General features: G+C 41.1%; 2 protein-coding genes across 2 annotated transcripts; one reads left to right on the top strand and one right to left on the bottom strand.

Moving 5' to 3' along the window:
- Positions 1-1,802: 1,802 nt before the first annotated feature.
- babam1 (BRISC and BRCA1 A complex member 1) lies at positions 1,803-6,633 on the bottom strand. Its single transcript, XM_080505742.1, has 9 exons — positions 6,526-6,633; positions 5,419-5,812; positions 5,282-5,340; positions 5,065-5,185; positions 4,694-4,772; positions 4,578-4,602; positions 4,339-4,468; positions 3,493-3,576; positions 1,803-2,639 (listed from the first exon to the last, which is right to left on the bottom strand). The coding sequence occupies exons 2-9, from the start codon at positions 5,791-5,793 to the stop codon at positions 2,439-2,441; spliced, it is 1,074 nt and encodes a 357-aa protein (XP_080361868.1). The 5' UTR covers positions 5,794-5,812; positions 6,526-6,633; the 3' UTR covers positions 1,803-2,438.
- Positions 6,634-7,399: 766 nt separating this feature from the next.
- Positions 7,400-17,048, top strand: ushbp1 (Usher syndrome 1C binding protein 1). The gene is made up of 14 exons (XM_080505844.1): positions 7,400-7,515; positions 8,352-8,566; positions 8,947-9,083; positions 9,630-9,793; positions 10,061-10,228; positions 10,491-10,732; positions 11,651-11,791; positions 11,930-12,018; positions 12,124-12,259; positions 13,421-13,649; positions 14,359-14,517; positions 15,262-15,359; positions 15,896-16,018; positions 16,144-17,048. The coding sequence occupies exons 1-14, from the start codon at positions 7,510-7,512 to the stop codon at positions 16,313-16,315; spliced, it is 2,079 nt and encodes a 692-aa protein (XP_080361970.1). The 5' UTR covers positions 7,400-7,509; the 3' UTR covers positions 16,316-17,048.
- Positions 17,049-24,854: the final 7,806 nt, after the last annotated feature.

The following is a 24,854-nucleotide window of genomic DNA, read 5'->3' as shown; positions in this document are numbered from 1 at the left end:
ATGGCCCTTAGGTGTATAAAGGGGCCATGTTTATAAACGGTACTGGAGGCACACTTCCAGTCCATCCTGGCCCTCCCCTCTCCTTCCCTCTCCTCCCTCACGTACCTCCAGCTGCACGAGTCATCACACATTTTTCATGGACTTGTCAGCAGCAAAAAGAGCACTTTAAAAAAAAAAAAAAAAAAATGTCTTTCCAGACATATTATGATGCAGTAATTTGTGCTGGATACATTCAGCACACAGAGGGAAATAAAGTGCGACCGGCTCACAAAACGATGATTCATGAATGTGTAAAATGCGCATAAAAGCACCTGTACAGGCGCACCAGAGTCAATTTGTTTTACTGATTTCCAACTCTGTCTTGTTGGAAGTATTGATAATTGCACTTACACAACTAAGATAACATACTTTAGATTAAGTCACAATTGATGCCATTTATACTGTTCTACTTTATTTTTGTTTATACAGATCAAGAAAGGCTTCAATGTGGGTTTTCTTTCCATGAAAATATGGTAAGACTGTACAGACAACTGGAAGCCTAATTTAATGTGCTTGGAGCTGATGCATTTAAAAGGCTTAAAAAATATACTATTGTGTCTCACTTCAATACAATATTATCATTAAAAGTTTGATGGCACACAAAGATCGCTGTACCAATACTCGGCTTACGTCAAGATAAAGCATGTCCGATTTTGTGAAGCATGTCTGTCAAGCAACAGATTTGACTTTGTTGTCAGTCAGTGATTGTGGTTCTGTCTTTCAGTTTACAAAAGATAAGTTAGAATCTGATAGTGAAACTCGTGAAATCACTTTTCTACTCATTCTCATCCACAGATCTGTCGGTCCGTGACTTTAGGGGAAGGGATTGCAGATTAAAAATGTTGCCCAGATAAATCCTGATAATGCTCCAATAAACAATGCAAATTGTGTAGGGAGCCAGAGCAGAAAATACCAAGCAAATCCAAAAATTGCAGCATATCCTGTTCTAAGTAAAAACGGAAGGGAGTCATGGCAGTGAAGGAGTGAGGGAATGAAAACAATGGGGACCTGTCAGTCTTCAGGGGTGAGGGAATAACAAATCCCCCCTGGATCTGCTGTTATCTGGACTGGTGACGTGAAAAACAGTCAGGCCTGCTGGGGAAGGGTGTGAAAGGGGAAAGGTCCTCTAAACCTGGGGGCTTTCCTGCTGCCCATTGTCTCCCTGACAACCTGCATTTTGAGGGGGGGGGGACTAATCTATGAAGGAGGGCTGGAATGACAGCAGATGAAGAAGCAAGACCGAGACTTAAGATACCTTCTGGACATAAACAGGAAACCAAACGACGTTAGACTGTGACAAAACACCTCGAGAGATAACCGACTTGACATCTTTAAAACGACAGGAGTAATAGTCATGCTGAAGAACAGATACTCTTACAGCTCCATCACCTCAAACTGTCAGGGAACACAGATACATGTTTCTGCTGAGTAAAGACAATGACTAACACATTTAGGCAAACAAAAAAAAAGATGGTCTAACCATCATTTGGCACGGGATTAAATCTTAAGAAATTCAATAATTGTGAATTTAGGGAATTAAATGTGATTTGTATACATTTAATGCTGGTTTCCAAGGTGTTGAGTCTCTCTGAGCCAGTCTCGTTTCCCTCAGGAGGGCCTTTGCTGCCACCTGCTGGGCAGAACGACAACTCAGCCTCTTCCTAAACCCAAACCAACACTATAAAGATGGAACACACACAAGATTTAATCTGCTGCTTTAATTCATGGGAAGGGTTTCTAAGAGTTCATATGCATTTTTTTCCTTAATAACTAAACATTCATAGAGGTCAATGTGAAGAAACGACAACAAAAAAACACTTATGCACGAAAACATGTTTGTCATCTGTGCTTTATAAAACAGGACATACCTAACAACAGTGACCGACTGAAAAAAGACAAAAACCTGTAAATCACATAGAATTTCATTGCTTTCAGAAACCTGCTTAGGGACAAAATAAAACCATGTCCTTTGATTTCCCATGTTAAGACAAAAAAAAAAAAAAGAAAATCATCATTTAAAAATAATCAGCTTTTAAAAAGCTTTAAATAACCATCATCTCGTCTTCCTGCGCCGTTACAGAATCATCCCATCACTTCCAGACTTCCAGAAATCTCACATCTGGTAACCAGAACAGCTTATTTCCATAGATCAAGACAACCACTGACTAATCAATTATCAGGAAGAAAATTGATTTGGAGGCAACAAACGCAACGTAAAAAGAAAACAAAAACAAACAAACAAAAAAAAAGACCCTTTAAAATTAACAATAAAATATTGCTGAAATCATTCATGTGTTTGTTCTGATAAACTAATAGTACATATGTGTGTGTTTACTGTATTTCACAGAGTGGTGGGGCTTTATTTTTTTCTTCTTTTTTTTTTTTAAGTTCGTAACATTTCAGACCGTCGCTTCCACATCCTGAGAGTCGTCTTCCTCCAGCAGGCTGTGCGAGGCTTTCTTCTGCGAAGGTCTTTGTAACGGGTGGGCCAGCAGTTTGGCCATACAGTTGTACAGCTTGGAGACGGGTCCGTTCAGCGACGCCTCGTAGCAATAACACATTTCCTTGATGGCGAGTTTGCAGAATGCCATGTAGTTCAACTGGAGAAAAGGGAAACGCTCTGTCAGACAAGAAAACACCAAAACGTAGTAGCACGAGTTTGTATGCGTTTCGACGACGGAATCAAATCAACTGTATTCGATCGATAATCTATAAATGTGTTGAATGGCTCCCACGGATTTCGCCTGATGGCATGTCCACCATGTGAGTGGATTGTGCATGTCAGTCAAGTTTTTAGTGGGAATAATTTGAATCACAGCAAATATATTATTCATTTAATGTGAAATCACTTAAGGCTTATTAATTACCTAAAAATAGTGACACTATTTTGGTCTTGTCACAGCGACTGAAAGCTTTATTACATTACATTTGTATAAAAACGATTGTGTAGAAAACTCATACGTACTAAAACAATGGCAACAGCTGTCATCAAAGTTGATTTAAATATGTAAGATAATTATTATTATAATAAAAATATGCTGTGTGGCCTTATGAGGTCATGTTAGGTTTATGCTGCAGTGTTAATGGTAGAAGTAGTACTCAACTCAACAGCAGCAGAATCCGTGTAGAAATGATTCACTGCAATTATAAAACTTTCTATCATGTTAATGTGCACTATAATGAACTGCAAAATGTGACGGGCTAATGTGTTCTTACAATCGCCACCTTGCACCGTTAAAGCACTCTGCAAAAACAATCAAAACAATATTGTGAATTTCAATGTAATTCGCAAGCAGGTTGTCAACATAAAGTAAACTACGACAAAAACTGACCGTTTCTTCTTAAAATAACAGAAAAGGTTGTCGAACTCCTTCTTTTGCCTGGTGTGCATCATAACACAAAAACAAAAAAAAACAAAAAAACAAGATGACCTCTAACATTGTGTCCACTCACCACCCAGTTGGTCCCATCTTCCAGCTCCTCGCCGTTGTGTAAATATATCAAATCAAAGTAAAAATACGGCGACTGCAGCATTTTCTGCAACAGGACAGAAAGACAGAAAGACACGCATGACTTTGGTTTGAACAGACGAGTGAGACTCACATTCTCATAAATGAATCCAGAAGTTATTGTCATATTCTTCCTGAACACCTTGTCTGAACTTAACATAGAAAAGACCAGTAAATATTAGCTTGCTGGCAGCTTAATAGCCGTAAAGAGCAAAAAAATTTTTTAACAAACATGCTAATTAATTCTCTTGCAGAATAACTGATCAACTCAAATCTGTCAGCAAATATGAGTCATCTTTCTTTTTTGCTGTGCTTTTTTCATGACACATGAAATTTAATAATCACATTTTGTCTTTATGCAGTCAGATAATATAGTCAAATGATGTATTTTCGGACTTTTAGATGATTTATGAAGCAGAAAAACCTGCTAGAAAGGCAATACATGTATATTTTTATAAATGTATGGGAAGCTATTTACTGTCAAATAGTGAATAAAAGGGAAAACGTGGTTAAAGAAATGTCGATGTTAAGGAAATGAAAACGATATTTATGGCTTCAGCATATTTTATATTCTCGTGAGTTATATTAATAATGACAGAGAAGCGTGTTGGTAGTGTTGGAGTTTAAAAAAAACAAAAAAAACAGGTGTGCATTAAGTCTGTTTGGCAGCTAAGGCTTACAATATGAGATGACGAACTGCCTGGTGGTGTCAGAACAAGAGACGGGAATTGCAACCAATGGCGAAAAATGAGTAGTTGATAGAAACAAAAAAAAAAGAAGTTGTACTTACACTGACCGCCTCAGACAGGTTGAACTGCAGCTGCCCGGCACGGCGGCTGTAAATAAGCACCGTCCGAACCACATATGGTGGCGAATCTGTCTGAACGTTCTCCAATACGGGCAGCTCAATTTTCTGACGTCTACAAGTTTAACGGAAAAGGTTTCAATTAAAAACAAAAAAAAAAAACACCAGGGTAAAACGTATATTCTAATATGTATGCTGCAGGCTTATAGTCTCTAGATACTCACATGACATTAAGAAGATCTTCCAGGTCTAAATGGGACAGTTAAGGCTCAACATACAGAAAAAGCTCTCTAATTGTAGATTTTCCGGCTTTATGCTTCACTTGTGAGAGAAAGGATACTGAAGGACTCGCACACGTTGGTCTCCAGATCATACAGGCAGCTGCACAGCTCCCTGGGGTCGGACGTGAAACCTGAGAGCTGCAACATATGCAAGCGTGTCTTCAACTGAATATGATACAGGTAAACCCCCGCGCTCGCAAAACAAACAAACACAGAACAGGCGTCAACAAAACAAACAAGAGCATCCTTGCTACAGAACTATGTTCACCACTCATTGACCTGTTCAAGGAAATCATGTTCCTGTTGACCTGACAAGAAGGGAAAACATGACCAAACGTCAACTTTATACTGTTTCTTTAGCTTTTCCTTCTCTGCTTTGGACAAGGAAAAAAATGTTTTATTAAATTAAACAGCAGCTTCCTCCACTTACCCACAGAGCGTCATCATTGATGACAACCAGAGCAAACTCGTGCCGTTTGTCAACATCGTGTTTCGTTCTGACAAACATCTCGATCATCTTTTGGGAAATATTCAGAGCATTTGTTTGAGACCTAAAGTGGAAAAAAAAAAAAAGACAGACAGATTAGTGATAGACGTTGTTTCCACACGGTTACTGGATCCCAAAAGTGTGCAGAGCGGCAGATTACCCATTGAAGGACTCCAGCTTTGGTAAAGACATCTCTTCAGAGAGATCCAAGCAGATAATCTGGAAACAGCAACACACTGAAATCACTCCGATTACACCTGTGAAACTTCGTAAAACCAGAGATGATCAGGCACCCACCACTTTCTCCGGGCAGTTAACTCGGGGAGCTCGCAGCCGGGTCTGTGATGGTAGAGGGACGGATATGGGTATGGTGCCACCGACTGCTGCTGCCGCTGCCGCGCCCGAAGTCGCAGTTGGAGCTGCAACTTGAGCTGCAGCTGCAGAAACAGTGGTGGTCGTGGAGCTTGGAGGGCCGTCACTGGTCGAGGCTTCACCCTCACCCTCCACACGACTTCCCACGGCGGGCTGCGGTATATTGGGGTTGCTATTGCCACCGAGGCTTCCCGTGCTGTTGCGCCGGTCCTCGGCTCCTTCTGGGTTGGAGCGCGTCCGAGGTCGCAGATCCACCGACCGCTCCTCTCCATCGGCTTGGCCCGGCTCCGACGTCTCCATGGATTCCAGCGGTCTTTAACTGGGAATGCACACGACATTGACATGCACATCATCTGTAGCTCCAAATAGCCCCTTCACAATAAAAATTCTGAATCAATCTTGAAACCAAGAATAACTTAAATACTAGAAATACTAGAAATGCATTACAGGGTCATTATTTGTGATCGCCGAACCTGAAATATGCACACAATGGAAATTTGTGTTTGGTGGATTATTAAGGTGCAAATAAGTGTGTGTGTATGTGGGTTTGTTTTTTTATATATACATAAAAGAAGTTATACTTATTTTATATTGAGGCCCGAAAATTGTGAAACCCTCCACACCATCTTCACTTAAGCTTTATGGAGCATGTTTATTTTTATAACATCTGCATTTATTCCTGTAGGTTTAAGTGGACATTACGAAAATTACACTTCTAGTTCACAGTTCTCATAAAATGAACACCACTTGTGTTTTGCCCCTTTTATTGAATCTAACTGTAAACGTGTAATTGAAAAACGTAATTGTTTACATTTGTAGGATAAGACGTGAAAAAAACAACAACTAAAGAATGAGTCAGAAACACACAGAGCCGTGAATCAGTCAGTAAATCCGAGAGGAAATAAAACATTTGTAGAGAAGTAAACATTAAATGCAGGCAGGATAATGTGAAGGACCGTGATGTGTGACTGCTCAGCAAAACAAACACAGCGAAACAGCGAGATGAGCGTTAAAAAAGTGTTGTGTACTTACGTTAGTATAATACCTCCCAGGGGAGAGGTTACAACGAGGAGAAAACTCGGCGACAGCTATCAAAGCGTTTGTTTTGAACTCAACATTTCCTCCATAGAAGAAACAAAATCCGGAAGTACAAGCCGGCAATCAGCTTTCATTTATACACCGCCCCCTGCCGACAGGACTGAGTCACTGCATGTCACGACCGCTTCAAGATCAGTGTGTTATTTTGTTCTCGCAAGTCTTGTAGAAAGAAATGTAGAAAGAAAAAAAGGGAAGCACTTAAAAACCAGGTATAAATAAGTATTTTTTTTCTCTGTCTTCTCAACATAGATCACAATATTTTAACAAATATAATAAAAACCTGCCGGAAAGGAAACTCTATTTCCTTTAGAAACTTTATTTCCTCTAGCTCTAAAGTTGCCCATTTAGGTCACCTGTCATTTTTTTTTTTATCACATGCTAACCTGATAGGGATCCTGTAAAAGTAAACAAGATTACATCTCATTTCAGAGGGCTAAGATTGGGACTGGACTGCATGGTGTGTGTGTCTCACAGCAAGATTATCTACAGTTCAATTCTGGGCTTGGGGGGGGGGGGGGGGGGGGGGGGGCTTTCTGTGTGAAGTTTGCATGTTCTTCCTGTGCGTACATGTTTTTCTATGGGTACTCCAGTTTGCATCCCACAGTCAAACTTGTTATATGTATAACAGAAACAATTCCTGGAGTTCACAACATGGGTCTGCTAGTAAATAGGCATGGAGGCTTTGAGTGGGCAAAACAGGAAAGCACACAGAGTGGAGGGGAATGGGTGGGGATGTCTCTCCCAGTGTTTTCCACTTACTTTATTCATCACACTCAACAGTGCCGGGCAGACATGCAGGACTTCAGACTGGCTTGCTCTGTAACTGACTAGTGGAAAATACAGCCACACAGAACTCACAGGATTGAAGAATAACATTGTTTATTGAAGCCACTGCTGCAGCCAGAAAGAGCAAGGAATATGGCGGTGAGTCTCTCTCTCTCTCTCACACACACACACACACACACTCACACACACACACACACACACACACACACACACACACACACACACACACACACACACACACACACACACACACACACACACACACACACACACACACACACACACACACACACACGGCCGTAGAATTTCTATGTTTGCACCATAAGTTATATTCTTCCAGGGTTTCGCCACTTTGAAAATGTTTTACTGTCATGAAATGTAAAACTGAGTACAGTAATGTACATGAATGTTTCTCTTTTCCCTAGAGTACAGTGGAAAAAGTAAGATTTAAAGTTAAAATAATGACGAAAAAGCATTTTGATAACTTTGGTCCCAACAACCTACAAAACACATGTAATTGAGCAACTCAGCAATATATCAATGTGACTATGTTAGTTTAAGGTCAGATTTAGTCCATGACTGTAATTTAATAGTAACTCCCTGTTTGATGATTGAGACATTTACCAAACACTCTCAGCACAACAATAGATGGTATGTTCTGCAAATATTTGCTGGTCAGGAAGTTGGAGCTCAGGATGTTTTAGTTTCCTTCTTTTCCGCTGCTCAAAACAATGGCTTCCAAGCCGCCTGATCTCTGGTTCAAGAGCCCAACAGTTATCTGATGTGGACATATATTCACTTTTTTTTTTTTTTGTGGAATTATGAGTCAGTGGAGAAAGCTGGCACATACATGTCGGTGCATATAAATGAATGGATTATACAGAACAAAAGATCCATTTTAAGTGGATAATAAGTCATGAGGTGGTAAACAAGCTTTATTCCTGTGCTGAAAATTGATCTTCATGTCTCTGCAGGATCCCTGGCGTGGCAGATTAGACAGCCTGGATGCAGGGACAGTGTATGACAATGACATGGACGTCCACATGACCATTGATATGCAGGGTGCAGCTCCTGCCATCAACCTTGAGCCGACGCCAGCAGAGCTGGCTCAGTGTGAAGCAGAAGTGGGCACTCTGCTGAACATCATCGCTGAACTCAACAAGAAGATGGGATCACTGAAGGCACCGAGGTGATCTGATGAGAGGATTCACTGCTACAACCTGTTTATCAACACTAAAATCTGATTCATACGGATCTAGAGGATTGAATTGTGAACTTCTTGGAATTGTGTATATTTTCACAACATTGGAACATTTGTGACATGGCACAATGGTGTAGTGGTTAGCTGTGTTGCCTCACAGTGAGAAGACCTGGATTCAGAACAAGACTTCTCCATGTAGAATTTGCTTCCCTGGTATTGTGACTTCTCTTCACAGACCAACTGAAATAAGTCTGCCTATACATGTCCTCCCTTTAGCTGGAAACAGCCCCTGCAGCCTTATTTGGTATAAAACAGACACAAACCATTAATGGGTGAATAAAAGGACATTGCGTGTGTCATTGTTACAGTGATCCAGGCGACATGAGACGACCAGCTCTGTCCAGACCTCTGGTTCCAGACCTTCTGTCTCACCAGTTGGTGAAAAGCAGCCAAGAGAGGAACTCTATCTCCACTGCCACAACGAGAGCTCCAGCCGCTGACCAAGGTTGGTACAAACAAAACTACCTTACATGTTCAGCTTATCATAGATGAAATATCCAAAATCCTTTTTTTGTATTTGTTGCTTGTCAGAAGAACTAATTCTCCTTTGAAATAGTTTTGTTTTCAAGCTTCACACCTGTGGGATGTGTTTTGGGCTTTAATTATCTTACAGGGGCGTAGTTAATGGTATGCATTACATAATTTGAGTGAGTCAACTGCGGTCTGTGGTTCATCCTTTAATTCAAATATTGTAGAAAAAAATAAACACGATTGTATAATACTTCTGAGTTATAACACTTGGCAGAGTTTGAACAATTGCCTTTATTAAGAGACCATATAATCATGGAAAAATATTGATCCTGTTAACCAAAAATATCTTAATGAAAGATCCGGACATAGATCAGAGATATACTTCACCTCCAGTGAAAGGTTCATGTTCATGTATGTGTGTGCTTACAGTAAAAAGTGCCATATGTGGGACTCAGTGTAAGAAGTTAAGACGCCCCTGCTTTCTCATGCACTCACCTGCACCTCCACGTTTGTCTTCTAGGGGGCACTGGTGTTGTCTGGACAAAACTGCAGGAGGTTTTATCCAATGTGGAGGACTCCATCAGCTTCAGGAGGACCTGGGCTACCCCCATCTCCACATCTGACCACGACAAACACAAAGAGCACCTGAGAGCAGCTCAAGAAAACTGGGTGAAAGCCACAACGGTATAAAAGTGATAGAAATAATCAATTACCATTGATCGATTTTTTTTTTTTTTTGGCATGTTTAAAGTAGCAGCTGCAGTGTCATATTTTAAATATATTACTAATGTTTGGTGATCCCTTATGAAAATCACACGAATCCCAGACTTGACAATGAGTTGTGTGTTTGCAGGAGTGTTAATGAGTCATTTTGGGAGAAATATATGTCATTGTCAGGCTATCTTTAGACTCCCAGTAGTCTCCTCAGTAACTTTGACTCACTGGTTGTAGATACTGGAGGAGATGGAACGAGAGTTTGGGATTTCGTGCCCACTTGGCCCAGTGAAGGAGCAACACATGCAGGACATGCTGGATGTGGACAAACGGGAGGCTGCGATCAGAAACAGCTCACCGAACACACAAAGTGCCCTCAGCCTCGTAGAGGAGGAGAGAAACAAGGTGAAAGAACAGTGTAAAGGATAACAATTCACTGCACTTGATTAAGAAGTGTCAGATATGTCAATATGTCAGAACATACAATTTGATTTAATTTTGAATGACACGAAAAACATCGAGACAAACGTAGACATATTTTAGTCCATTACGTCAAAACAACATTACGTCAGACAGACATTAAAAACTAATGAACCACACCCTTTTGCTGATTCAGAAACATATTTCAAAAGAATAAATGCAACCACCCTCCTTTTTTTTGTTTCAGTTGATCAGTCTTCATAAGTCCTGGAGGTCCGGCGGTCACTCTCCTTCGTACTGCTCCTCTGCAGGAGCTCTCAGCCCAGACTGGGCCTCTCCTCCCTTCCCTGGTTCCCCTTTACTTCACAGAAGATCTAACAGAGCGACGCCTCCTCTTGCTGTGTGTGGGGATCCACTGGGCTCTGTTAACTCCGGCAGTCCTTGTCCGAGTCCCGTCAGCCTGGAGGCCGAGACAGAGCGACTGAACAGGTGATTTGGAGGTTAAGCGCAGGAAAACAGCAACAGAATACTGTTGGAACAACATTGTCTGTTTGCATGGATGCAAATATAAACAGCTTAATGAAGCAGATGAAACAGATTTCATACATGTCGCACATGTCTGCACAGATTGTCGTTGATGCAGTGGAAATACAACTTTGAAGACATTTCTTTCACCGTGATTCATGTGACAATTACCTGAGTTGAGATGATTTCTTTAAAAAAAAATGTAATACCAACAATAAATCATCTTTTTTTATAAATAGTTCCATCTGAAAACCAGTAGAGAAACAATGAAAATGGAAACAAAAAATATATTTTCTCTTGTCAAAAGTCGGAGGAGATCCAAGCACCAACAACACTTGCGATATCAAGAACTCAGTTGTCAAACTGATGCATTCAAGCTTGTGACCTTCACCAGTCCCGCAAAAAAGATGTGAAATTTTCAACATGTTAATCAAAAGACACAATAATGATCAACAGAAAGTTTAAAGAGAAGTGACTGAAAAGTCAAAAGTATCAAGGTTGATCAGAGAATGGCGACAGCAATGTCAACAATAGGATGAAACAGTGCATAAGAAACAGTGGCAAAGTTGTCAAAGAGGAGCAGAAAACACACCAAACATGAGAAAGAGTAGTGAGGAAATGGATCACAGACTCAGATAATCATAAAGAGAGGACGACATGGGGTCAAGCAATAGTGTGGCAGAAAGTAGTTGACAGGCGGGTAGCCATTAAAAGAATCTATAACTTGGGCTGCTAATGACATGTCTACAAATGAGTAATTAAATAAGTAAAGAAAAAGGAAATAACAACACAAGTAAGCCAAAATATAAAGTGACACAGATTTCTTCCTGTAGTTATTAACTAAATTAAATATTGTGGTCATGATCCATCCTGTTGTCCCAGATACATTGATAGGCTGAAAGCCAGAAATGAACGTCTGACTGCAGCTCTGGAGCGGAGGAAGAGTGACTTGGAGCAGATTAACGTCACCCTGAACAGACTGGAGTCTGACTGCTCCGCCCTGCACACGGCTCTCAGATACTGGTACCCATGACACCCACGTTACACAGCACACGGTCGTGCCTGCACACATTTGCATACACTCTGTCATTGTGACAAAGTCTGTCATCATATTAAACCATAGTTAGTGAGGCCGTATTTTGTGTTTTTTGTGATTCACAGCGAGGAGTGTGAGGAGGCCTACGACGAGCTGCTGTCCCTTTATGACGCCAAGAAGCTGCAAAACACTCCTCTGCACATAGATTCAGCAGGTGTTTGAATATCAACCTTGTAAACTGTGTACACATTAGGAAGCTGTGAAAAACACACACAAACACACACACACAGTTGGAGTGACACCTTTTCCTTCTCATCAGAGCAGGACGGTGACAGGCGGCATGCTGAGAGTCCGTCAGCACAGCTCAGGAGCATGGGGACGGAGGAGCTGTCCACCTCCTTCTCAACAGCAGGGGTCACAGAGGAGACGGAAACGAGGAGTCACACTGAGCACAGGTGACATTTTCAAGCACTGTTCAACAATGGCTCATGATGACGCCAACAACAATACTCCGCCTTGTCGTAAAACGTATTTGCGATGACGACGAACACAAAGTGTTTTGCTTTCACATGAGAAAGAAAAATTATATTTCTGTCTGAACTGATGTTCATGTTTTTTTTTAGTTTCGTCTAAATAGTGGAGGATTTTCAAAATAGTACCAGTACGTCAAAACACAGGGCTATTGTGTTGTTGTTTGTTTGTTAAAGTTTCTGTTCATTGTTTTTGTGTTCCAGCTCAATACGTGTTTATTCAGCTCCTTCATTTTTACAAGGGTCACCACACTAATAACAACAACAACAACAAGAATAAGAATAATACATTTATATATTATTGTAATTATAGTGATACATAATTTTATGTGGATTGCAAAAGTTTGACCAAACCTTTTCAACTAAGTATCAACATAAATGTGATATATGGCGGCTTAAGGGATCCAAAATGAATTAGTGAAATCACACATCTTATTAAACAGGATTCAGTCCACATGAGCAGAAGAACAGACAAGGATAATCCGAGGGGCGGTTGAGAAGCAGGTGAAGGTCAGAACAAACATGACATAAAAGATAAGGAGAAATAACACGGCAAGGTAAAGGCTAACAAGAACTCAGTAGCAGATGCAGAACAAAAAAGAGATAAACTGGCAGTTGAAAAGTGTGAAGATGGCGCGTGTATATATGCAGGAGTGCAAATGAAGCACATCTGAAACCTCTCAAGGAGTAATATGGTGCAGGATCAGAGTCCGACACATGAAACATGAGAAGCACAGCAAGCATGAAGCATAAAAACATAAAAACATGGTCACCAAAATCAGAATCATGAACTTTTAATGAGACGAAGAAATCAGTAACCTCTGGAAATGCCACTTCCATGTTAAAAGCATAACAATAAACATGTCCACCACGTGAAATTCTTCAAAAACACAATGTTACCATATATACAGATGACGTTACACTCAATAGTTCAACATTATTGATGCAGAAGTTACAGTTTTGCAAAGCAATACAGTTTCCAGTTGAGAATGTCCAACTTTGACAGCATTCAATTGAAATGTTGAAATTTCTACATCACTCATGAATTCATCTCAAGATTGATTCTCTTTCTGCAACCCCTCACAGGACACCTGAGCCGGTGGACCGGGAAGCAGCTCTCAGACAGCAAATTGAGCACCTGAAGAGAGACCGGGCCGCCATTTGCCTCCCGAACCAAAGTCTTGGGTTAGAGAACAAACTCATCCCTGAAAGTGGACACCAAGCTGGACAGAGATCTGGACACCCATATAAAGATAGCAAAACTGATAACAAGAAGGAGAAATCCTCCCTGTTCCATGAACTGATCTCAGTCAGGGTATGAGCAGCATGTTTTTTTATGTTTTAAGGTTGCATGTTGAATTGCCAAGATCCTCACAGGAGTACAAAACTGAAAATCAACTAAATCTTGCAATCACATTATAAAAGAACATTTTATTTTACGAATATTGGCTTTCCTGTTGTGAACCACTGCGCGTGCTACACAGGATGTTTGTTGAAAAGTTGTGTCTCTTTAAAATGTTTAGTTTTATGCCTCACTTGCCATTTTTATCGGAGTGGCAAGTGAGGCAGTGCCAGACATGGTGGGCTGTGCAGTGAGAAATGATGACTTCAGTATGAGAAACATTTAACTTTCTGCTCAACATACTAAGATTTATATCTCCAATTATTTAAGTTATTTCTTATTTATTTCATGTCTGTCAGTTGTGACGCCTTCAGCAGTGGGTAATAAAGGGTCTGATGCCTTAATGTGTGATTAAATACTGAGTCTTGACATGTTAGGGAGTAACTGCAGTATTAATTTGGGACATGGTTAATAGGTCAAATGTAAAAACGACACACTTATAGAAGCAATGTACAGCTTTTGATTCAGAAGTTTTATAAAAATCAACATTGGCTTGCAAGACAAGGTAATATACACAAGTTGAGTTTTAAAGTACATATAAAATTAATCCACTAATGTGTTACTGTTGCATCAATTTTTAACTCTCCTTTTGATGATTTATATTTTCACTGTTTCTGTTCAGGAGGAGATGTCGGATCTGCGGGCTCTGACCCGCCTCAAAGAGAAAGAGCTGAGGTGTCTGGAGTGGAGTCTAATGAGTCAGAAGGCTCAGGAAGCAGCGGGAGTTTTCATCCCAGAGAGTTTGAGGGAGGAGCTGGAGGATCGGAGGACCGAACAACAGGTACGACTGACCTCTGCAGCACCAATGCAGACCAAAGATTTAATCTGCAAATAATACAAAGTCAAGGTGAAACGAGCAAGAGGGAGCAGGACAAGGGTCTACTGTGACAGACCCGATTCCAATATGGGTGTCCCACATGGGAAATCACACATCCACCAAAGCAGAATCCCTCCAGGCCAAGAGGGATATTTTGGTTCCACGAGGTTTTGTGCTGGGCTGTCCTGTCGCTGCAGCACAGATTCACCACGCACCTCTGTCACTGTCAAAGACAGAGGAGCCCGACAGCTCAGGTTGAGATGTTTGAGCAGAGAGTCACAGCGTCTAAGCAGCAGCTTCACCTTCAAACTTGAGAAAACACCCCGTCAACTTGTTTCGAACTTCGGTGTAACTGGATACGTGTGAGTGCTTGTCCAGTATTTTTTACCTGGGAGCTCTTTTATTAAAGTGGAAAACATGACGCCTCTTCCATTTCACACATATTTACATGAAACATGAGCTTCTCACTTCACAGCGAGAAGGTCTGGGTTCAAACACCGGCCAGGCCTTTGTGTGTGGGGTTTCCATTTTACCCCCGTGTGTGTGTGTGTGTGTGTGTGTGTGTGTGTGTGTGTGTGTGTGTGTGTGTGTGTGTGTGTGTGTGTGTGTGTGTGTGTGTGTGTGTGTGTGTGTGTGTGTGTGTGTGTGTGTCCCAAAACCTGCATGTGAGGTTTTTCAGCACAAGTTTTTTTGAACACTATATTTCAGAGACTGTGTGAGGCTGCAGCGAAGCTCAGTTGTGACGGGGACATTGCCAGTCCTCGAACCAGACCCATCCTAAAAGAGCTGCAGGCTGTTCTTCAGAGGTAAGACAATTCAGTTTAATCTTTAAGACAATAAAACGCTTAAAAAAGTTAAGATCTGTCTTTATGAATCAAAAACGTCTTGTCCTCACACAAGAAGAAGAAACATTCAGTAAAAAGGAGAGCTGCCATGGTATTTATTGCAGTGTTAGAATGTTTGAGAGTCGTCAACACGTTGCCTCATGGAAATGCAGTGAATTATCAGTGGAGCGTTTCTGTGTATGGATAAAATAATATATTTGATGAATGGATTCAAGGCTGCCAGGCTGTTGCTTAGGAACACTGATGGATACAAAGAACTTCTACGTCTTTGTCTCCAATGAAGAGATACGTTTACTTCCTCTGACCTTGAGTGATTTGAAACAAATGCAATGAACCAACAATAAATAAAATATTTCAACTGAAGCAACTCTCTGACTTAATGTCACATCATGACTGAAGCCAAGAACACGCGTGATTTCTGTGAGTGAACATGTTTGCCGCTTTAAGCTTGGCCGAGTGTTTCCCCCTGCTGACTGCTCAGCTTCCCCTGTTTTCAGAGAGCAAGCCCTGAAAAAGAGACTGGCGTTGGTCCATGACTCACTGAGCACAGCAGACTCAGACAGCCCCTCGCGCCGGAGGGACAATGAAGAGCAGATAGCTCGACTCACGCAAGCCCACAGGTGAATGAGGACAAATTCAATATGTTGACTTTGTGACTTCCCACCTCGAAAGAGAAAGCCGGGCTGTGAATGACCGGGTACCGAATCAAATCTCGTGTGTGTGTGTGTGTTTTTTGTTTTTCCAGTAAAGCTCTGAGTTCGTACCGGCAGATTCGCAGGAAGTATCGTGAGCAGGTGTGGCGGCTGGAGCAGAAAGTGGCGGCCATGACGGAGAGCCAGGTCAACCATGGCGGAGCAACAAAAGCAGCAGCAGCAGGAGAAGCCTTGGAGTGGAGGAGGGAAGAGACAGTTCTATAAAACACAAATACTTCACTGAGTTATTTAAATGCTATATGTTAAGCATGCTGTAACCTGCTTAACACAAACACATAATACTCGTATCTGTAGTCTATTGAAAATATACTTCTGTACATTTATTTACTATTCATCGTCGACATACCCTGTAGTCACTTACAACATTGTTTGCCTCTTCAGACATAAATATAGAAATTGAAGCGCTGGACAGCATTAAAGTGAAAGTTGCCCAATTCACTGAATAGGATTCCAAAGCTTAACTTGTCTAACAGGACTCACACATCACAAGACGCATTCCTTATTCCAGAGGAGCAGCTGTCACGCGCTCATGAGTGTGTGAGGCCGATTGAAGGAGCGACCCCACTGAACACCTTGGGCCTGACCTCAGGAGCGCATATGTCCATGCTGCTGTAAAAAAGTGACTCTATAAAGATACTCCGCGTTCGCTGGCTGCCTCGTCAAGACAATCCTATGAAGAGGGGGATGGGATGAGGACTGCACAAAGGCTGGTGGACACACAAATGAGCAATAAGCCTATTGACTTGCTTTGCACCAGTGTAGCATTGGTTTCAATGGCGTTCACACTTCAGACCTGGGTTGAAGGGTGAAATTGTAATCTCATTAGATCCGGTAACAAAAACATGTGCCATGAGTTCTACTATGAGGTTGACCAAGATTTTTAGTATTTCTTCATAGGGTCAGAAACATTGTATGAACCGCTGGAAGGGAAATGATTAATAAATGCTGATTTTAAAAAAGAAGCTGCTATTGAATTCATCCATGCGAGACTGTGGCAGCATAGTTGACCAGGTTTCCTCCTGGTCAACTAACTTTACTTTTCTTAACTCCTCATTCAAAAAACTGCTTTTACTTGAAGCGTTTTCAGACTGACCGATCATTCGTGGTGCCCCCTGGAGCCACAAAGGGCTGCTGCAAATATCCTTCTTCATGTGTAACGATACTAAAAATACTAGCACCTTAAAATGTAGCAACGTTTGTCTTCAAGGCAATGTGTTGTGTAATGATCCCATAACACATTAATATGATTATTTGTTGAGTGTGGATTTAAAATACAAACAAAACAAACCACCATATGAAAGAAAAGCCACATTTAAACTGTTCAAATCATATTTGATTCCACTGAGTTGACATCCAGTTTAATCCCTTTTTCCTTATCAGTCCATTTTTCACTCTTTATCACTCAGTGATACATCAGTCTTTTTCCACCCTGGCTGTCTTTGCTCCCCGTAAATCTTCTCCCTGCTCACGTCACCTCCTCCTCCTCCTCCCCTCTCGGCAGTCGACCCGCTGCCCTGACCTACCCAAGCCAGTCAGCTGCAGCTGTGACCGGCGGTCAGGAGGTTAAGGCAAAGGTTGAGTGTCACACCCACAGGGTCACAGCGATGCCTAGCTGTTGTGTTAGGCCGTGAATGGAGGGTTCAGAGTGCCAGACGAGGTGGCTCGCTCTGACGCCCTGACTCTTGCCCGAGCTTGCCCTTTCCTGAGCCGGGGTCACTGCAGACGGCCGGTCCTCCTGCTCCATCCATACCTCCAGGTCACAACCGCCATTGTTGTAATAGCTGCCATTAGAGCAGATGATACAATTATCATTCCATTGTGTGTTGCTACTTTCAGAGATCTGTGGCGAGATCGTGAGTTCATCAAACGTTTTTTTTTTAAGGAAACACGAGTGTCGTAACCTTGGGGTGACTCTTGTATCGAACAACAAAGACAAAATGTGTTGTGGAGAGAAAAAAAAATGTGTTTGTCAATCTTTGATGGCTCGCAGACTTGGAACACAAGTGGTTTAGTGCATTTGCAGTTGAACTGAATATCCAAAGAAACCAAAATCCAATCGTTTGTTTCAATGCCTACAAGGAGTCCAGTATGAAATTGTCACAGTACAATGAATTTTATGACTTAAGATAAATGTATCCACGTTGAGCACTGCTTTTCCCCTTATTAAAAAAAAAAAAAAAGATTACATTCTGTTGAGTAACTGATTCTGTTTCCTTCTGCATTTGGTGAAACAGTGAATCTGCACCACAATGTTTCTTTTGAATCATTGTAACCAGTACAAACACTGGTTACTGAGAATAGTTCAAGAATACCACACTCAGCTCTGACGACAATAAAATAAACTTCATGTCATTTAATAAGTTAAGCTATTCTCATAGAATTGTCTGCACAAAGTAACATTTTACAGTTTTCACGCTTGCTTTATTGAGATCTAATTCATGTAATTCTCCTTCATTTGCTGTGGATTTGGAGAAATACAAACTTGACTTTTGTCCAAACGTGGCCATTTGTCTTCTTTTTAAACTGCATGGTTAAGCCTATATTTCAGATGGAGAGCGCTATATTTGGGAGCGACGCTTCAATCGTAAAATCACAGGTACATGTTCAGTAGAGACTTTAAAAATAATATAGATGTTACACTTCAGCATATTAACAGAGTGGATGCATATGAGTGCTATTACAACCTTGCATTAATGGACCCTTTCAACTGGTTTTCAATCCCTTTACTTCAAAACACTTTTCATATTTGAACTTTGAGTTAAATGAAGGCATGCTAGCTAAAATTAAATTTTTACTATTGTTGAAATCATATCTTTGTGTTGATATACACTTTTTTTTGTAAATGTGCATAAATGAATAAACGGGAGATAAGAAAGTCAAACACAACACATCCAACACTTGTCGCACGACTGACCCTCTTTTATGTGAACGCTGAGGCTCCATATTTATGGCTACACTTCCTCCCCCACATGTCGCAGGATTCACTCCAGCCTGTGGAGAGAAAAGTTTTTTTAGTGCCTGGGAAAAACGGCCAGACCATTATTAGAGGACGACAACGGCTGTCAGTCAGTGTGGGGGTGGACACAATCAACACGCGCACATACAGAGAGGGTTGGGTGACCCACGGCTTTAAGGTCAACTCATTTACTCCCTGCCTCCGCACCCTCATTTTAATAAGTCGTCCCTGTGTAAGCTGTATAAAGAGATCACAGCCTGCACCTTCAACCCTGCATACGTCCTTTCTCAAAGCCATTAGCTCACCTATCACAACCGCTCCCCACCCCCAAGGCCCAATCTCCACCTCCTGGCTTTATCCCTCTATTCTCTGGTCTTTGCTGCCGGACGGTACCTCGCTGACCTGACACTTCTCTGCTGAGTTCTCTGACACCGCGCGACCCGTGGAGATGTCAGGATGATGGGAAGGGCGCTATTGGCATCGGGAAGCGTGAAAGAGATTTGACCTCAATCACATCCGCTTTGTGCACTCGCCCACTCGGATAATGACGGCAAACAGCTCAGACTATCAGGCCAACTCTCTACTCTGGGCAGCAGATAAAGAATGAAAGCTTGCTGCATATTATCAGTCCGCTTAAGGTGATTTCCATGCTTATTTAAAGACTGCAGGCAGGCTTGTCCAACGGCTGAAAGAGTTGTTTAATGAACAACAACAAAAAGACCCGTGCCACACGTCTGAAATAATGCGTTACAAGTTTATCATCATTATGTGTAAATCTTAGACTTGAAACAGATAGAGATGTCTTTACAGCTATTCTAACAAGGAGAGTGAAATCGGATGAGTCACTTGTGATCGATGTCATTGGTCCCAATGAATAAGAAGTGGAGGAATTCCTGAGAATTAATTGTAGTTTATGGCATCCAATATATTTGACTGCACATTTTCCACAGGGTGTCCTGCTGTGTTGTTCATCACTATCAAAGGCCACATTGATCAAAAAAGGACACGTCGACCACAACTGTCCAAAGAGTATTTGCACCATTTCCAAACATATTTATTAAGAGAGTTAAGGGCCTTTCCTGAACGGATCGCAGCCTGAAATATATCCCTATCATATTAAATGACACCAGGGTAGATGATTGTTTATGGTATTTCATATTTGAATTAAAGAGACCTGCCAGGCAGAAACATTCAAAGAGCCTCTTGTTGTCTTGACAAACTGTGACTAATTTGCATAATGGTAAACAAGAAAAATAGCACAACATACAGCTGGACTCTTTGTGCCTCTCAGAGTACGAGAAAATGTTTTACTTCATAATGGAGTCCCAACTGATTATTATATATGTATGTATTTCCCGTAAAAAATCTTCAAAATAGTTGGGGTTTGTTCTGTATTTGATTAACCTACTAAATGGAGCTGAATATGTATTTCTATTGGAAGCTGAATAAGTGAATGTCGATGGAATGACGGAATGTCTGAGGGTCATCAGACGACTGGCACCAAATTGTTTTTATGAGGAGTCAAGTGCATCTGAGGTACAACGCCAGCTCGGTACAAGTTGTGAGACAATAACAACAAGAGGAAGTGCTAAGAGCTGAACACTCGTCCAGCAGGATGTAGGAGAGTACTATTTGTCATAATAGAGTGCTTTTCTTATTTTGGATGAGTTTGTGAAATATATGTGAATTTGTCAGGTAGCTTGTTCAGACAAGGCAGTCTGTTTCGGTAAGGCGGTCCTCATCGGAGCGTCGGGTCAGCAGAGCAGGAGCACAGCCCTGAATGAAGTATGTCAGATAGGCTGGATCCATTATGGTTTCTGCTTTGTGTGCGAAAGCACATGTGATTTCAATTTGATGTCAGCAGCAACTCAAAGCCAGTAGAGGGACACAAATAACGAAGTGGCGTGTTCGTTCGAGCAGTTTAATGTCCAGGCCATGATGTTCTCGAGCATCTTGAAGAGACTTGCTTACAGTCCTGCCAGAAGGTAATTGCAGTATTCGAGGCGTGGCGTAACAACTTGCTGCACTGAATGTTAAAAGAGAAGGTTTTTTTCATCATCTTGATGTTGTACAGGAAAAATCTGAAAGACATCAATGACAACACCCAAATTTCTGTCATCTTTTGTGAGAATTAGTAGATTTGAGTAAGACGAATAGTTAATTCTGTTACAGGTTCAGTTGAAGAAGGTAGTTCTTTAACCACGCTGGGAAATCAGCAAGGTAAAAAAATTAAGTGACCTCTTCTCTCTTAGTAAATGATGTCGTAGTTCGTTAATATTTCTCAAATTTCATCAACAAGGTTTTGAGGTTTTGTTATCAAAACAACTAAGGTAAACAACTCAACAAACCCAAAGCAATAAAAACATACGCCTCCTGTTGGGGGTGAACTAAACCATAATCCCATAGGCACAAGGTCACAGCTGTATTTTTTTTTTTTACATGACGGGTCCGTTAACACTGGCACACAATAAAACCTCTTTGTTGTTGTGCAGAGGTCAGTAAACTGTACAGATCGGCCAAACTGAGAAATCTGCAGAGCAGAGGAGCTAATGGGGTCACTTAGCTTGTTAGCTTGTTGAGAGGTAGATTACAACAATAAGGTGATTAGAGAGAAAAGATGGCAAGGGGAGTGGCCTTCAACTAATCCTGTTAAAGCATTTGAGTCCTCTTCACAGAGCTTATTAGGTAAATTTTCTGTCCTTCTAAGCACCTTAGTTGACCTACTGGCGCTGTCTAGCTAATAGCAAAGGCCAAAATCAGGAAGAGACAGATTGGACACAGATTTGCAAGCAATTACTGAAGGTGATTGGGAACATGATCAAATTGTTGTGGCTGCTCGGAGCATTATGTCAAGTCCCTGCCTCGAAATATTAAACGGTAATAATGAATACACAAGGACGAGCTCAAAAATGAGTAATTGCCCGATGACAAATTGAAATCCTGCCAATGCTAGTAATTTAAATTACGGACAAAACATTTACCTAAACCCAATTTAAATATTTCCCAGAGGTAAAATTCGGCGTCCTCAGACTAATGCATTGACTGTTACAAACTGGTATCACAGTTTTATGACAAAACCACGCAGTGATTTGGGATTTTTAGAGCCACCACATGTATTACACATGAAGGTCGTGAGTGCATTTATTATGATATATATGATGTCCCATCATGCCAAGGCGACAAAGCATAAAGCAGAGCCGACTCATTGGGGTCTTACAGTAAAACAGTAAGCTGAACAGTAAAAATCTCTTCAGACCTTAACTTCCCAATTTCATGTTGTGCAGAACAGAAGGTCAGAATCATTCAGGCAGAGATAGGTGGCAGAATAATGCGGATTGAAAATGTATGCTGATGATAGCTTCATGCAGATATAATTTTTTAAAATCAAATTACAAAAAAAAGACAAAAAAACCCCTATCACAATATATTGTACCACAGCTCTGCATCACATCCTTGGAGTTGGCATCGACCCTTCAACTGTCTTTTTTGTTCCTACTGAGAAACACTTGGACTAGATTATATGTAAGGTTGTTTGGGTTGAAGGCACCCAATCCAGAATCTGAATCCTTCCTAATAATCTAGTCCGTCTGTCCTATCCATTTCTATCCTCTGCCCCCTCACCCCAACCACAACAACAGAAAGTCTCCACCTCTGAGTCTGGTTCTACAGTTTACTTCCTGTTAAAACTGAGTTTTTCCTCTCCATTGACCCACTGCTTGCTCGTGTGAAATTGTTGGGTTTTTCTCTGTAAAAGTGTCTTGAAATGACTGTGTTGTATTTGGCAAGATAGAAATAAATTTTAATTGAACTGTATGGTGTCATGTGTGTAATAAACACAGTCAGGAAACTTTAACTAAGTAAAATAAGGATGAGGACGTTCCCAGGATAATGAGTTGAAGTAATAATGTCTATAATCGACCAAATTGAGAGCATATTTTAGAGTTCAACCTATGAGGGAAAACGTAATTTCCTCACGGCAGACTTGAGTCATTGCAATGAATCAACCACAACCAATGTGTGACTTTCCTAAAACATATTATCTCTGGCCAAAATGTGCCACTGATATATAGTCATAAGTGAAGAAATCCATTAAGGGAAATAGTTGAAAAGAATCTTGTGTTTTGATCTGGTATTCATTTATTAAAATGGTCAAGAAGTGATGATGTATAGTTTCTCAAATCAGATTCAGAGATGTATAAAGTCTCTGCAGAGCTGAAAACACAAGCTCTTAGAAACATTAGAGTTTAACTTGGATTTAGTTTTTAAATCAAACACACACAAAAACGTTCATACATACCAACACCAGTTACCCTGTCTAATTCACATGCTGTATCTTATTTGTATAGTTTATATACGAAATGGCTCATCAAAATAAATGTTCAGTGTGAACAGCACCTTGACACCATATTTGTTCCTCAATAAATAATAAACAAATATTTAACGTTGTTTCTGGGAACCTCTACCTACAAACATTGCAGGTCTTACATAATTTAGATAAACACTGCAAAACTTGAATTCAATTCATGAAATCAAATAAATCTTCACAGGTTAACAAATAACAAACAAACTCAAACATCTCTGAAGCTGAAAAAAAAAGAAAACAAACAAACCAGGAAGACGGTAAACACCAGGGTTCAAAGTCATTAAGCCAGACTAAAGTCGTTGTTTCCATCTCAGTTTAACATAAACTGCTCTCGGGTCATTTATCTGCACTGCAAACACACCAAGGCGAAAAAGCCTGGCTGCTGCTACAGTAAACTGTTCAATCGACTAACAATGGATTGGCACGTTGTTCACAGTGAACACAAGATATCTGATTTAAATGACAACCAAACGCACAGAGTGGGAAGTTTCCCACCACCTCCAGCAGGTCCTGGGCGCGGAGGAGGGCAAATATTGATTGGACACTGTGTGTTGTTTTGGAGTCACCCCAGCAGATGTTTTTCTTTTGCAGGTTCTCCTGCCCTGTTTATTTTAAATTGCTCCGTCATTCGCTTGAGGTCAAAGGCCCACGGATGGACTGGGAACGTTGTGAGAATGAAGGAGAGAGGGAGAGGAGGGCGGGAGAGGGGAAGATGATATTTTCCCTCTGGCCTCTGGGCCAAAGGTCAGCAGGGCTAATGAGTAAGGAACAAGGAGTCATGTGCTCCTGCTGGTTCACCCGGAGTTACTCCCCAGAGTTAAAGTTTAACCTCAGTTTTCGAATTCCTCCACACTATAACTAATGTAGTTAACACACTGCCAGGCAACAACAAACACAGAATATCGTCTGAATGGACTCAAGCTGGGGTCAAACACAGTCCATGTTCAAGAAGGAAAAAAAAAAAAAAAAACACGAGACGCTGGCTGCTGTGTAAATCCCCCTGATTTATTATACAACAGAGCAGGAGCTACTTCAGTGTATTCAAAGTAACCATCTGGAGACTTCTTAAATTGTAGTACATGTTTGGTCTGTTCAGGTAAGGAGGCTATGGGGGAAATGTGCAGAGGATTCAACGGTAGTTCAAGAGGCTTTAACAGCCTTCAGGGTTTCAGCTTGCAAAGCCTGTCTGCACGTGAATGAAAGTGCATCGCTCTCCGCCATAATTCACATTATCTGGATCTACAAACATCTTTAAATCTGTACCCTAATATAGGTCATTGATGGCTCAAGCACATATTTATGGTAATGTAAGAGTCCATCCTTCCTTAATGCTGCCATCATTGGAACCACATGACGGGACACTTTTATTCTGATTGCAGCCGCTTTTAAATGCAAATATTTTCCCATCCAGCCATTCATCTTCT

Source organism: Blennius ocellaris, assembly GCF_963422515.1.
Source record: "Blennius ocellaris genome assembly, chromosome: 12".
NCBI lineage: Eukaryota > Metazoa > Chordata > Actinopteri > Blenniiformes > Blenniidae > Blennius > Blennius ocellaris.
Note: the sequence above shows the minus strand (reverse complement) of the source record. Positions and strands in the feature narration are given on the sequence as shown.